This window comes from Phodopus roborovskii, unplaced genomic scaffold (assembly GCF_943737965.1).
Source record: "Phodopus roborovskii unplaced genomic scaffold, PHOROB, whole genome shotgun sequence".
NCBI lineage: Eukaryota > Metazoa > Chordata > Mammalia > Rodentia > Cricetidae > Phodopus > Phodopus roborovskii.
In genome coordinates this window covers 11,305,772-11,321,461 of record NW_026126460.1, presented here as the reverse complement: position 1 = coordinate 11,321,461, position 15,690 = coordinate 11,305,772, and the positions used below count along the sequence as shown (strand labels likewise).

Here is a 15,690-nt window from a genome sequence, read left to right as displayed (position 1 = left end):
CTGTCTGCATGACCCCAGGAAGCTACAGGATAAACCTCGTGTAAGGATCGGCTAGCTAGCTGTCCCTTCCAGTCTGTACCCTCTATTCTCTTCCCTTCATAGTCAAGGATGATGGACACTAGTCCCCTAGCCAGGTCTCGGGTTCGGATCGGTGGACCAGAGGGCCTTAGGCGATCGGCGGCGCGCACGGAGGCGCGCGGGCCGGGGCGGGGACAGCGTGCGGCGTCGGGGGCGGGCGCAGGCCGCGTTTCTGTGCAGCTCGCCTTTGTTCTCTGCCATTGTGAAGCACTTCCTCCTCTGGCGCTTCATTTCTGCACTCTATGGGGAATTTGGAAGGGGCTTTTGGGGTTTACTTTTGGGTACGTGACCCCGTCCTGAGCTTGGCCTCTCTCTCGCAGCCCTTTCCCATGCTTGGCGGGGAGGCCGAGTGCTAAGAGCCACTTGCCCCAGACGGATGCGCCGCCGCTCAACCGGCTGCTCCCGCAGGAGGCATCCCAACCCAGCACCGGGGATCGCACCTCCCGATCAGCTGCCGCGGCGACCCGTTTCTCGGATCCGCACGGGGTCCGGGCACCAGCGGCTCCGGAGAGCCCAGCAGCGAGGGTCGGAGGCCAGCGCGCAAGCGAGCCCGGTCGCCCCGGCGTCCCGGGAACCAGCGCTACTGTCGCAGCAGCCCTCCCCGGCGAGCTCGAGCTCCCCGGCCGCCTCAGCCCCCTTATATAGCCCTCTAAAAATAGCTTGCCTCGCACCGCCTTGTAAGGCAGCAGGGAGATCCGCAGTGCGCCAATCAGAGGCCGCCGTCGGGGCCAGGCCCCGCCCCAGGACCCGCTCCGAGTGCCGCATTGGTCCTCAGTGACTTCATGAGCCCCCTGTTTACCTTACATGGTCACACGCGGCCTAATAGACACCCTCCTCCGAGATCCCACGGCTGCGCGCAGAGCCGAGAGGAGGGAGGGAGTTTGGGGAGGGGGAAGAGCAGGAGGTGGAGACAAGAGGAGGAGGGGGGACTACAAACTAGCGAGGATGGGGTGGGGGTGGGGAGGGAAGGGAAAGGGTGGGGGGGAGAGAAGCGATCGCGAGAAAAAAATGCAACCTCCCAAAATAAAGAGCAAAGATTGCATTAGGAGCGAACAGCGCTGCAGATATAGATGGCAGCTTCGTGTCAGTGAGTTTGCGTTCCCCTTCCTGATCCACGAGCTGGAGTGATTAGAGCCCTGGAAGGGAATTGTTACTCCCGTGAAGTCCCCTTTTCCTGGCAGTCATCTGCACTGTACACGCTGGATCCCTCTCATCCCTCTCTCCATCCACCCCACTCACTCGCTCCTCTCTCACCTCCTCTCTCCCTCTCTCCTGCATTGATTTTTTTTTCCCTCTCTCTCTCTCTCCTTTTTTTTAGTTGACTGAAACAAAACAAAACAAAAGGGCCACTGGATGTCTGCCTTCTTGGGGGGTGAGCCAGACAGACTGACAAACAAACAGACCCAGCTGAGCTCGGGGGAGGGTTTCTCCTCCGGTTTTGCCCGGCAGCAGCAGCATGGACGTGTTGGCTAGTTATAGTATATTCCAGGAGCTACAACTTGTCCACGACACCGGCTACTTCTCAGCTTTGCCATCCCTGGAGGAGACCTGGCAGCAGGTGAATGATTTAAATTACTTGTGTAAATCGTGTTGCGGCGGCGGAGACGCAGGGGCTGCGTTGGTGTGGGCTTTGAGTTGAATTTTTAAATTTTTTCTTATTTTCTTAATTTATTTTCGTCTCTGTGTTGTTTAAAATATTTTCTGAAACAATCATATGCGCTTACCTCTCCACCCACCCCTAACCCCTTAGTGTGCTGAGCCGAGCCGGTCCTAGCTGCCTGCGTTTCTGTCACCAACACACATCCTTGCGCACACGTTGTCGAGCTCACTGTCCCCCAGCAGAGACCTGCTGGCGAACTTCTGGGGTTTGGAGGAGCCGGGTGAAAAGGCGGTTGAGCAATGGCTGACAGGATACCACGTCCCTAAATTTAGGAGTTCTGACCTTCTTGGTACTTAAATCAGGTTCATCTATTTCAACTGGTGCTGAGGACCCTCTTGGGGGGGGGTGCACGGAGTGTTTCCCCCAGTTATTTAGCAAGTGTCAATAAAGAACTTGATTTTTAGATTAGAAGCTGAGCTGTAGGAAGAGAAGCCAGGTGACAAAAGATGCTTAAGGACATATACAAGGAAGATGGGAAGATGTATCTGTCTTAGACTGACAATGCATTGTAGGTTTCCCCAGCTAATGCCTCCAGAAAGATCAGCCAATACTGTGCCCTTGTTTTTCTTTTTTGTTTGAGGTGCCTCTCAGGTTAGCGCTACCTTGGACAAAGGGTGGTGTGTGCTCCCTACTTTTGACTTTGTCTTAGAGGACTAGTTAAGAAACTCCGAGGATGCTGAAGGGAACTGGTGCCAAGTTGGCTTGGCATGGAAGGGAGATTGAAGCCTGACTGGAGACAAGTTCACTGGGCTTTGTGAAGTGAAATAAAGAAAGTGCTGGTCAGTGGAAAGTGCTGGATCTGCTGCGGAAACAGTGGTTTTCCCAGCAGCGATTAGGAGCTGCTGAGGGGACATTCTGCAGGAAAGATGGTGGTAGATGGGGGCAGGGCGAGTAGGGAGAGGGGACACCATGGGTGTTTAAAAACTCTACAGTGAGCACTGTGGAAAGTCCAGGAAGACGGTTCGGATTTGAACGCTTGAGTGTGAACTTGTACAGTCCATCCAGGAGAAAAAACCACTTGCCCTTGGGGAGAGCTGTGGGATCCTTGGTGTGTGGCTGCTCATGTAACTTCTCTGCTCAGTGACAGCAGCTTGTTAAGGCTAATGAACGGCTGAGTTTCCTCTGCCAGGATCCAAAGCAGGATCTGCCAGCTTGAGGCTGGGATGTAACAGTTGCTGCTTTAGGAAGAGATGTTTAGCTCATGGTATCCGGAGCCAGTAGCAACGTGCTTGCTCTTCAGACCATGCCATTGTTAGTAGTTGCTTCCCTTGGCTAGAAGCTGCGAGTTTTCCTCCAGGTATTGGCTGCCTATGTCTGTGTGTCTGTGTGGAAGCATGCATTCCAGTCGGAAGACTGGAAGAAGGTTGCGGATGCTGTCCTTTGGTAAACACACAGCCACAGTGCACATATTTCTTTAACGTATCTTCCCTCTCCTTAGCAAGACTAGGTCTTATGAAGGCTCTCTCTACATCCCTTTCTACCTTTATATTTTGCATATAAAGTAAGCTAAAATGTTGCCAGAATATCATTTTGTAAACAGCCTTCTTTTCACACTGTCAGCCCATTGGTGTGGAATCAGTTGCATATTAACAACCGTCTAGACTGGTTAGGGAAGGGAATCTGTTGATTTAGTCAGCCTGCCCCAGGCAGCCCTTGTTTGTGACTAACTGTTAAGCAGTGTTGGAGGGAAGAAAGTTGGCTTTATTTGTTACAACGTTCCCTCCTGATGAATCACACAACTTTGTTTTGGTTCAAGTTTTTAAGGTAGTAAAGCCTGCTTGTGGGGTAGAGGTGGTCTGTTTAGAAGAAACCTGCTTTTCTAGATCTGCCTAGAGAATCCAGAAGGTACAGCTTCAAGGAAACATCATTGGCTTGACAATTAGGGGATGTATTAGATCTATTGTTTCCTCAGAAGCCAGCTCTGCTCTTCCTCTTCCCCTTCTCCTCCCTCTCCCACCTCCCTCCCCCTCCCCTTCTAGAAACCTCTAGCTTGTTTTTTTTTTTTTTTTTTTTTCCTTTTAATCACCAGGCAAAGGAATTCTCACTTCCATCCTCTTTCTTATTTCTTGCCTCAACTGTCTCCAACTGCCATCTTCTCTCATCTTAAAAACCTCTTCCAAGTCCACATGGAAACATAACTTGTGGCTCTCTCTGCTCGGGACTCTGTACACAGCTGCTCTGTATAAAGGTAACCAGGACCTGAGTTCATGCTGATGACAAAACCTTTAGCCTTTATCGCTTCCTCCTGGCCTGTGTCCATAGCCCCTTGCTTCTGAGTCTAAGGGGTAGTGGTGGTTTTATGCAACTATTAGTTCACAATTAACCAGATGGTGAAATGTTGAGACTCCTTTGCTTAAAACAGCTCAAGAAGGTTGCTACAGAAACCCCAGACAGGAGGAGGCTTCCCCATGATGCTCTGGGGTAACCAGATTTTAGAGGTCAAGTGAGGAATCTTTATTAGATGTTTTTCTTAAAGTGAGCAATATACCTGGCCTCAGGGACATCTAGAGTGGGGGTGGGGGGGATCCTGATAATCTAATTTGGTTTCTAGAGAATGGTTTTGGTTGATAAATCCAAGAGTATCTGTGCATTGGAAAATTGAGGAGGGGCTATTTGTCGACTTTGCTTCAAACTCAGGCTACTGGATTGTTTCCTGTGTCAGTGAGCCTGTGACAAAGACACTGATTGTGACAGGACTACTTCCTGTCACTTTGACATGGATTCTTAGGCAGCGATATTCAACCAGAGTTCCGACTCCCAGAATTGTTGGTGTAATTAAAAACCCAAACAGACTTCCCGAATCAGCAGCTCTATGTCTCTGAACCCTAACTGTGCTTAAGCACTTGGCCCTGGTAAGATCACTTCTGCCCATCCTCTAACTGTAAATCACACCATGCTTATGGGCTTATGTGGTCCATTATTTTATTGGAGTCAGCTGACAGAACTCTGAAGCCTGCCAGCCTCAAGCTCTGTGAAAACTTGCAGGAAATATTTCAGAAGCTGTTTGAACAAAAGTTGAAAACAGTCAAGGGCAGGACAGATGCTAGAGTAGATTTTAGAAAACCATTTGATGGTAAAGGGAGATACATTCATGAAGTCACAAGAGAAGTCGGACTCTTAGCTGATTGCTGACTCAGAAAATAGGAAGTGTTTCATAGAGCACCTTCATTTTCTTTCAGAGTCTACGGAGATTCAGAATTTTTATAGATTCTTTATTCCAGGCATGCTGTTTCATAAGGACAGTCCCCATCCACGTAATGACAATGAGTATCATTTGCACTTAACTTTGCTACATGTCATTGGGAAACATGGCATGCTTACTTGAAAACTCTTATGGAATTATGCTCATTGTTAATGCTGATTCATAAATGGCAAATGGGGTCAATTTCAGGCCTCCCTTTTGCTTGGAGAAAATTTTCCACTGCTACTGGAAACAAATAAATAAATCATAGAACATCCTTCCCTCCTCCTCCATTCCCCCATTGTTTTAAACTAATGGCATACTTGGCTTCTGTAAGGACTAAAGTGTCCCCATAACTCTGCAGTTTCATCTTGGTTTCAGGCGTCCTAAAACACTTTTTATGAGGGCTTTTGGTATGAGGCATCTCTAGGGGAAAACCTACAGAAATGGTTGCCTTCCAAGAACAGCTTCATGGTACCGGAGCTGGGATTTGGTCCGTGAGCCACATTGCCTCTGTGTGATCTTGCCTTTGCATTGCCTCCCACAGGCCTGGGCAGCCAGGTGCTATCTCAAACAGCAAGACAAAGCAAACTGCAGGATCTGTCCATCCGCAGGTTTGCCACTGTCCCAATTTGCAGAAAACCTTATCATGAATTAGGATTTCTTGGCAACAGCACCACCCCGGAGAAATTTGTAGACACAAAGGAGCCTTGGCAACCACGTTGAAAGAATAAAATAGCTGGCTTTTTTTTTTTTTCTATGTGATTTGTGTGTTCATCAGTTACTGTAAATCAATTTCTTTATTTGAAACAGTGTCTTGCTAGAAAAAAAATCGGAACTGCCCTGATTCTGAAGATTTTCTTTATAAAGATGCAGTCAACTAAATACATGTGGCTTTAAAAATGAGAGCACATGTGAATGCCATCAATCATACACTTGCCTTTCTGTAATAGATTCGTTTTTATGTTCTTTTAATAGACACATCTTCATGTGGGTTTTGGGACTCTCACACATAATCATTCAGTCTACATGTTTGCGATTCGGTATTTTAAAGTAAGCAACAATCTCAATGCAGATATTGCTACTACACCTGTCATCAGTAAGAGAAAAGGAACTTGCCATTCTTTGTTCTCCATGCCTCTCATACCCATCCTCACCACTGTGAGGAGAGAGGGATGTTGGGGTCCCATCCATTTAAAAGGCAAAGTAGAAGATACAGAGTGACAGCTTTGTCCTGAGATGATTTATGGATGGGCATATTGGAGACCTTAAGTGTTCCAATGTGGCTCTTCTCTCCCTGCCCCCTTCTAGATAGAAATGCCTATTGAGGCTAATTTGCTTCTCCACTTAAATGGCGATAGTTTAGAGAGGGTCGGAATGGAGCTTTTAATAGCCATTCTCTTATGACTCTTCAAATTCTCCCTTTACAGAATCTCACTTATTTTAGCTGTTTGAGTATAGGCACTACAAACTTACTTTGTCCAGTTCCAGCTAGCTCATGGTGGGAGGATACCTGCTCCGATATTTGACCAGTGAGTTGGGAGATGTTCCCATCTGGAGTTTTTAGTTGCCTTCATTGGACCTATTACTGGTGAATGTATACTATGCCTCTCAGAAGTTGGCTCACTTGCTGTAGCTAGCATGCATGTTGGAGTTAGGATTTGCTGAAAGTTTAGGACAGCTCCCCAACTTAATATGAACAACACCAGGATGGTGAGGGTAGGGATTTCAAACCCTGCCAATCCCTTTGTTCTCTGGAATCAGCTAAGCACTTGTTTAGCATAAACAGGTGGAAATGTGTTAGCCAACTCTACCAAGGAAGGAGCCAGAAAACTCTACAGCTACTAATAATACTTAATCATTAATGTTATACATAACATGAAATAAATATATATATACTTATTATAACTTAATGTTCTTACATTATGTATATCATTAGTGATTGAGTTAAGTTATATATACATGTATAACTTAATGTTATGCACAACACTGACAAGCTAGAAAATATGTTACCTACTTATATGCCCATTTTAGAACATCCTCAAGAGAAAACATTCTTCCTGAATCTCATTGAGGAGCCCCCCAAATAAAGTATTGCCATTTTTAAAATGTGTGTTCACCCAAATAGTCCTGACCCTGCCCATTCACTTTGCAATGTAGTCATTTCTGCTGCCTTGGGCTTGTCATTTGGTGACTTAAGAACTTGGTCTGGTAGGCTGCAGTCTGTTTTGTCCCACTTTCCATTGTAGGAGCTCTGTCTGTCACATCCTTTTTGTGCATGCTACAGCTGAGTCAGCAGCCACGATGGGGATATGAGTTCCAAATGTCCACCTGCTTGAAATGCAAATGACCTCCGATTCCAGGGGGAAACCATTCCTGATTGAGCTGACGATAGATCCAGTGGTGCTGTGTGGGACTTTGCTTTTAATAAAATATTGTATATATATATATGTAAAACTATATTAAGACCTATTCCATGGTAAATATTTCATTTCTTACGACCTTCTTCATGCAGATTGTTGTGTTTGAGTCATGCAAAGTTGAATAGGATGCAGATTTGGCTCCACAGTGGCATCATCCCATTAAATAATACAGCAAAGGTTGCCATTGTAAAAATGATCCCTTCAGTGGAGTTTTTGAACACTACTCTGTACCTGTCTGTTTTCACCCATGGGCTTGCTTACTTAAACCAGGTTTGAGATTTTCTCAGCTCTATTGTGGACAAGCCTTTTTAGCTCAGGGCATGCTGGGGGCCAGTGAGCAACAGTGTGACTTCACATGTTCGTAATGTCCAGGAAATGTCATCCCTGTGTGTGTGTCATTCGGAAATGACTTGATGTAATTAATGTAATTAATGTAGAAGCCGCATGCAGTATCTATTTCTGAATATGGATTCAATAACATTTCCTGAGGGTCATCTTGAAAGCCTGGCCTCTAGCTTGTAACAAAGCTAAGAATCTGAAAGTCTGGTAATTTCAAACCTTGAAAGGGGTTCTGGTGTGCCCAACTCTGGAGTACTGGAGCTGAATCACTGTAAATTGTTGAGGCCAAAGGAGGTATTAGCACTGATAACTCCAGACCCTAGGACTCAGACCTGAGTAAGTTTCAAATAACTGTTTACGAATATACTTCAGCTCATTTCTCCTTCTACTATTCCAAAGAAACAAGAGATTTAAGAAAAATATTTCTTTTACCTCAGGAACTAGAACAAAAACAAAACAACACACATACACACAAATAAATAAAATCCCATTGGCATTTCCTGTGTCCTAGAACAAATCATAGAATATTTTAGAGAAATTTTGGTTAGCATAATACTCCCACTCTCAATAATCTATAGTGATTTTTAAAAATTAAATATATATATATATATATATATATATATATATATATATATATGTTCTTTTTGTGTGGAGAAGAGGCAAGAGCCTCACAATAATAATGCCACTCTTATAAAAAGTGTTATCGTTTAAGTAGTAACAAATTGATGGGAGGTGCATCCAGATATAGGCCCTTAGAGGCTAGGTAAAAGACAGACCTGGGGTTGATACAGAAAGCAGTAACTGTGAAATGGCCCAGTCACACCTTGCCAAACTAGCGACTACAGAAAGCAATCACATGTTCATGGCAGTCTTTCCTGAGGTCTTTTAAATTCTCTGCAAATTTGGGTGGATGTGGGACTGGGATATTGCATAAAGTTAGACAAAAGTTACTATCCTTTCTAATGGGACGGGAAGAAATTCAGTCTCACAAACAGAATATGGACATTTGTATAGCTGTTACCTCTCCAGGGTCCAGGACCCTCTTTTTGACTGTCTACCTCTTCTAATGGGAGGAGTTCTCTCTGGGAGCTCACCTCATGGTTCTCTTTGCCTTCTAAGAGCTTAGAAGATGAAATTTCTACCCCCACCCGAGTTAAAGTCTTCCTCTGTTGCCTGATCTTCGTTTTCGCATTGGAGATGTGCTACAGGGGTTTTCAGGTTGTCCACCAATTGCCAAAGCTCTGACTTTTCTTATCCCGTCTTCCCTATTTCTTTTGTGAGTGTGGCAACCCTTCTAATGATCTAGCTTCAACTCACCAGCCATCTTTCACTGCTCTATATATACTCTATAATAACAAGTTCTAGATCGGAAGAAATCCTGTGAGTTGAGTATAAAATTAATTTTAAATCTTCTCTTGAGTTGGCTTTGGTATGTTAACCCCTTCTGTCACTGCTCCATAATTGTCTTTGTATCTCAGTATCTTCAGTCACCTTTTGTGGTCAGCTTTCAAACTTCTGGTGTCTCCATATTATGCATAAAATACGTCTAAAGTGTCTAAGTGTCAAGTTGTTCTAAAACCAGGCCCATATAACATTAGCAAATTCCCCCTGCTCTTAAAAGTGGCAAATGCCATCCAAATGAGGTGAGTGGCATTATCTGCCTTTTTTTTTTTTTTTTTAATTTAGGATTATTTTTTCCTTTTACCTCTTTTTCCTCCTTTCCCTTCCAAAATACTCTTTGTCTAAATTCCATATTCTTTAACTTTCAGATGGTTGTTGTATTTCCCAAGAAACTACCCACCTGTCTCCCTTGTCAATAACAACTGCTACTATTTTTCTTTTTGAAAATTTATGTCCAACTCTTTATTTCCTTGTGAATTTTCTTCTTGTACTATTTTCTACTTAGGTTTATTTCTTAAAACAGAGTTGTACCTTAATTATGATTTTGATAGTTACCCTTTAATATTTAACCTGCTAGGTTTCAGTGAGTCCAGGAGATGGTTCATAGTTACTTGAATGCTTATTGTGGTTGTGGTTTAAGATGTAAGTATTGAACAGTGTTTCTCAATTACACAGACCAAGTAATGTCCCATTGGAGGGACTGAGTGAGGCCTCTACATCTGTCAGGCTTCTAGTTTATTCCAGTATGTAGCTTCAGATTTGAGCCATTGATATACAGAGGGTTAACTATCAGTCACAAGGGCCTAATGCTTACATTAGAGCATTTTGTTCCTTGTATAATTCAAATATAAGATGTTTCTAAACCAAGTAGAACAGAGCTGTTCAATATTCCTCAGCCAGCTTTGGTGGAGTGTTGAGGTGTTGAGTTTTGTTAGGAGTAGCTGCCCAAAAGTTGTTCTACCCTCCTAATTTTGTTTTTCCAAACATGGTATATCTAAGGCAATTCTGTTTGGCTCACATTTCCTATGGCCCACCCCAAGTTTGCTTAACCTGGCCAGATTCCATTTCTGGAAGCTTAGTGGTATTGGGCATTAGTATCCAGTTAAGTGACATTTATCTCTGGTAAGTGTGCAGTCTTGAGTTTTCTTCTTAGCTCAGCCTTTGCCTTGGTTTTAAAGGAATATATGTGTGCATGTATACCTGCCTGTCAGATGGTACAGACAGGCATTAGGGACCACATCTCCATTTTTCTTACTGACCACATTGTTTGAAAGTACACTCTGCTTTATGTGAAAAAGAAAAAAAAAATTCAAAGGAGCCATCCTTCTAGTAAGAGGAACAGAAATAAACTAGAAAAATTACTGCTGAGGCTATTCGGGCAAAGAGGCAGCCTCGGAATCCATGGAAGGCTTGACTCTTGTGGTAATGGCTGGGGGCATGTGGTGATATTCACAAAGAAGCCTTAGAAATGCATCTTTCTCAAACTGTGATGTTTGCAAAATTTTATCTCCTGTAGCTTTGTCCTTTTATCTATAAGCTGTCTTTGAAGGGGTATGGTTGGCAAGAGAGACCTCCAGGAGAAGCTTGGGCTCTGAGTTGAAGGATGCTTTTTGGAAAGCTCAACCCAGCTGTGAAAATGGCAATTAGCCATGGAGCAATTGCCCTGTGAGGGAATGCCCACCTGCTCTTGACCCCATTCACATCTGCCTTCCAAGGCCAAGTGAGCAGAATTCAGTGGAGTGGTCATAGTGTTGGTGCTCAGTTTTGGAGAGGCAAAAGGTTTGCTCAGTCTATAAAGGAGTGGAAATGCATAGTACCTACCTCTGACATCTGAGCCTTTGTGTTCTGGTCATCCCGGGACCTTAGTCCCTGCTCGTGGGGCACAGCTCTTCCTTTGGCATTGGAGGTCCTCTGTGAGAAGACTGCACATAGCAGTTCTCCTGTGATCCATAGATAGCCTGCTCGATGTCTGGTTTGAGTCACACTGAATTCTGCAGTCAAAAATTGTTAGCCCTGTGACTCATGGCTCTTATTTTCTTTAATAATGACCAACAGATGATTTACTCCACGATAAAGAGTTTCACATTTGTTTATGAGCATCCTAACAAACAGATATGTCGAATTTAAAAGTTCCAAGGGGCTCATGGCCTCTTGTCGTTGACACATTCGTTCTGTAACTAGGAAGCAGGGGAATATTACAGAATTTCCTACTCAGAGGTGAGAAAATCGAGGTGGAGATGATTAAGCAAGCTATCTTACTGTGGCTGCAAAGTAAACAAGTTGCAAAAGTAGTGGTAGATCTGCTTGCATCTTCCCTCCTTTCATCTGGTTAGTATTCTTATCATCATAAAGAGCTTCAAAATAATACCTAACACATATCAGATACAGTCTAAATATTATCTCCTTTGCTTTGAGTAAACAGTGTGTGTCGTTTCATTTTATCTTCTACACAACCACGTGACACACAGTCTCTGCTTGTCCCACTTCACAGATGGAGTCCCTGTGGATCTAGACATGCAGTGGCTTGCCTAAAATCACATGCCATGAAAGTGGTTTGGCAGCGTCCACACTGTCCTTCCAGGTTTTGTCTGTATACTGACTCTTAGTTTGGTGGGAGACATGAAGGCACGAGTCAAAGATATGGTACTGCTGGACCTGTAACTCCTCTCTGGAACAGCCTGTGCATCTTGCTCTTTGAACTTTGGTTTTCTCCTCTCTGCATGGTCCACATGCTCCTCAAGGTTCTGGCCGTTTTGTCCTACACAAATTACGTGGAGGTGGAACCTCAAGAAGGTCACTGCCGACTCTTGCTCCTTATTTGGAATAGGGAGTTAACTGCTTCCTAAGAGTTGGCTCTGTGACACAGCATAGGGCATATAGCAGTCACTCAGCTAATGCCCCTAGTACTTAAAACTGGAGAAAGGAATGCATTGGACCCAGAGTGACAGTCTTGGAATTTTCTTGGCTTCTTCATGCAAATATCTCACTGTTTCCCTTCCCTTTGCACCTATCTTATTTATAACTTACTTCTCCTGAGTTTTTCCAGTGTGCATTCTCCCCTCCTCCTCGGAGCCAGAATTAGGCATATATAACATAATACAGTGCTAGTTACCACACCTCCCGTTTCCAGCTTACCTGATGACTGAGCTTACAGCAGCTTATGAGAACAAATCAGGTTTTATGAGATCTATAAATATCTCGGATAGGAATTTTATTTCATTTTCCTCCTTCAAATAAGACATAATGGAAGCACTCACGTACAGGAGGGATATTCTTTCTGTGATAAAGTGGGGTGTTTGTGAATAGGCCTTGGAAAAGCAATCATTTGATATGGTTGTTCATGTTGGGGGTTTTCTGTCGGGGAGGGGCCGTAGCTGTGCATACACTGCTATAAAACTCAAAGATTATATCTTGGAATTTAAGGTTTGGTTCAGCACCTATGGAGAGGTTTATTTTACAGAAGCCAGCCTGGTGTGTAAACTGTGTTCCTTCCTTCAGTAGATTTTGAATCTCTTGTTTTCTTTCTTTTTTAAAAAAAATTACATTTTTTTAATTATTTATTCATTCTACATACTGACCACAGTTTCCCAAAGAAACTGGGAGAGTCCCATTGGCCAGTGAGGGTGATGAGCTTGCTCCCTGAAGGCTTCCTCTGTTCCCCTAGTTGCCTCCCTATCAGCTGACTTTGGGGAGGGTGTCCTCACATCCCTCACCTCTTCATGGGCTGCCCTGGGAAGATGTCAGATCACTGCATAGCACTCAGGATGCCGTTTTCTCCAGGATTTAGATTTTCCAAATATGTTTAAGCTTCTCCATTTCCTTAAGATATATTAAACAATACCTACAAATGGAAAAGCCTTCCTCCCTCCCTCTCTCCCTCCTTCCCTCCCCCCTTCCCTTTTGCCTTTTCTTTTGAATAGCAGCTGGAAGGAGCTGTGAGCCCTAGATGTTAACTCATTCATTTTATAGCAGATAAAGTAGCAGCTACAGTGAAGTAGCCTGTGTGTGTGTGTGAGCCTCACTTTTTCTGTCTGTACAATGGGAGTCTTGGGCTTCCTTTATTATTCCATATCCAGGGCAACCTTTGGAAGTTTAGCTACAGATTTAACAGAGGTTCTTTTGTTGTTTCTTTCTCTCATCCCCATTCTCAATAACTCATTTAAGTAGGAAATAATTTAATTTGTTCTCGAAACAGCGAATCATGTGAACTAAGTATGCACAAACCAGAGGAGGACTTCTCCCCTAATGTTATCTATTTATTTATGAATTTATCTTCTGCTTATCTTGGAATCCATGTGCAACACAGTTCCAGGATTTGCCCCTGCCGTGTACGGCTTTCCTTCTGTGTTTCTCCTCTGAAAACAGACTTTTTCTATTCTTCTGTTTCCTAATGTGTACTGTGGGGGTACAAACAGGAGCTAGATTGTCAGACACACAGACAGGAATGTCTGAGGCCACACTGGCTTGAAGCTGTGTCTTATTTGGCCAGCATGCATGTTTCAGTCTTCTTTATACCTTAGATGGCTTTGCACAGGATGGCATCCTCTTCAGTTAACCTTGTCTCCGATGCTCCCATCCCCCTACATTTGTGATCAACATACGTTTGGGTTTGACCCCCAGAGCAGCACTCTGAGGCCCCTTGCACCTCCCAGGGCTTTGGGACAGCCCTGACATCTCCATCACTCTTTCAAGCTTTGTGCATTCACTCAGGATCCATTTTCATTTCTGTTCCAACCTCTCCCATCTTGTTGAATGCCTTTCTTTGGGACTGATTCTGTTTTATAAGGCAATTTCCAAATTGCATCTCACTTTTTCCTGGTCATCCAGGTTCTATTGTAGATCATGGAAATCTGGGGTGGAAAAGACCATCTGTCTCGCCCCTCCCCCGCCTGGCTGAACAGTTGCTCCAGCCTTCATTCTTTATTGGTGTCCGCAACATTTTCCAACTTGGAAAGAAACTGACTCTGAGTTTCCTGAGCTGTGCAGCCTCTTCTTGTTCTAAATGGGAATAAAAATGGAATTAAAACACACACACACAAACAGAACAAAACAAAAAGAACCCCAAAACTCCTCAACCCCTTTAGTGCTATTTATACTGAAAATTGAACCTTAAAATTTATTAAATAAACTTTAAAAAAACTCAAATTTTTTTTTCTCCCAGCAGACATTGCTTTCTCATTAACAAAAAAATGTTGTGACAACTCTGATGTAGAGCATGTATAGAATTCTGCTGACCACTTTCCACTTTAGCTGCTTTTCTTTTTTCTTTTTTCTTTCTTTCTTTCTTTCTTTTTTTTTTTTTTTTTTTTTTTTTTTTTTTTTGTGGAAGTTGACCTTGTGGGACTTAAAGAAGTGATGCTCTTTGTGTAAAAAAATCCCTGTGTTATAATAAAGTGCTTTCAGAGACACAAGGGTTTTGCTCTCTTTCTACCACCGGCATTCAGAAATTGCCAGCCAGGCACTTGGCCTTCACTTTCTATTGCTTTCAGGATGCTGTTCTACATTAGGGGTGCTTAAAGGAATTATCTTTTTATATTGGCTTCCTTATATTACTAAGGATATCACTTTTGTTGCCCAGATGGGATTTTTTTTCAGGGTCATTTTTACCCCCTTTAAAGCAGTCCTGTTGACTTACTTAATAGGAAGTGTCCCCCCTTTTTTTCCTCCAATCTCTAATTATTATTTTTTCTTTTCTAAAAATGCCTGATTGACTCAAGGTCAGTCTGAGCCCCCCTCTCCTCCCTCGCCCCTCTGTGTATGTGTTTGAACAAACAAATGCAAGTGCCATTTATATTACTCTTAAGATTGAACTGCTATTAAAATGTTGCAGAAAATATTTCTAGCAAGGGAAAAGAAAAAGAGAGAAGAAAAAAAGAAATAAAGATAGGCAAGATATAGGCTTGAAAGGTGTCTGCAAAACAGAAACAGAATGTTCTACCCAAGATGTGCTTGTTGACTTTTTCCTTTGGCCTTTGGGCCATGAAACCCAGAGTTTTAAAGATCAGAACTTTAAGAGCTCTATACATTTCATAGGCATCTCTTCTCCTCCCTCTCAATTTGCCGATAACCTGGATGAGCTTTAGGGGTCATTAAGTCTAAGCCAGGATTGGTCTCTCAAGAATTGTGAGTCCCCCTGGGCAGTCATGTAAACACATTTACATATTAGCACAATGCATGATGTGGATTGGCCATGGCTTACTTAGGCCAGTGCTTAGGGGAGGGTAAGTTGTGCTCCAAGGGATTTTGTGAGCATCTGCTAAATAACACAGAACCACCTAGGGAGACAGCTTTATTCCAGTTCCAACTTTCTCTCCATCTTTCTAATGCAAGCAAAGTCAGCATTGATGTAGCTCCTGCCTTTAACCTCTCCATTCTTCTCTCTCATTCTCTCTCTTTCCTTTCGCTTGATTATATCACTAATGCTATTATTACTGTTTTAGATGAAGAGAACACGTTAGAGATCCAGGGTATCTGATTGGCAAACATTCAGTTAAAAGTTCCTAATTGTTGTTTTTATTTTATAGTTGTCCCACATTAATAGACATTTTAAATAAAATCTTTTTTTTGAGTTTTTTAATTTATTTTTTATATTCCAATCCCAGTTCACC

The 15,690-nt window shown here is 43.3% G+C and overlaps 1 protein-coding gene across 3 annotated transcripts in view; it reads left to right on the top strand.

The window, feature by feature from the left end:
- Window positions 1-260: 260 nt before the first annotated feature.
- The window catches only part of Klf7 (KLF transcription factor 7), an 83,945-nt gene continuing 68,515 nt past the window's right edge, over window positions 261-15,690 (top strand). The window contains exons 1-2 of one of the 3 annotated variants that reach the window (XM_051190347.1): window positions 261-359; window positions 1,397-1,636. In XM_051190347.1, coding sequence (XP_051046304.1) covers window positions 1,535-1,636 — 102 coding nt within the window. In that variant the 5' untranslated portion in view covers window positions 261-359; window positions 1,397-1,534. Of the gene's footprint in view, window positions 360-1,058; window positions 1,637-15,690 lie in introns of those variants that run through there. The other 2 variants (XM_051190346.1, XM_051190348.1) reach the window with 2 other exon arrangements.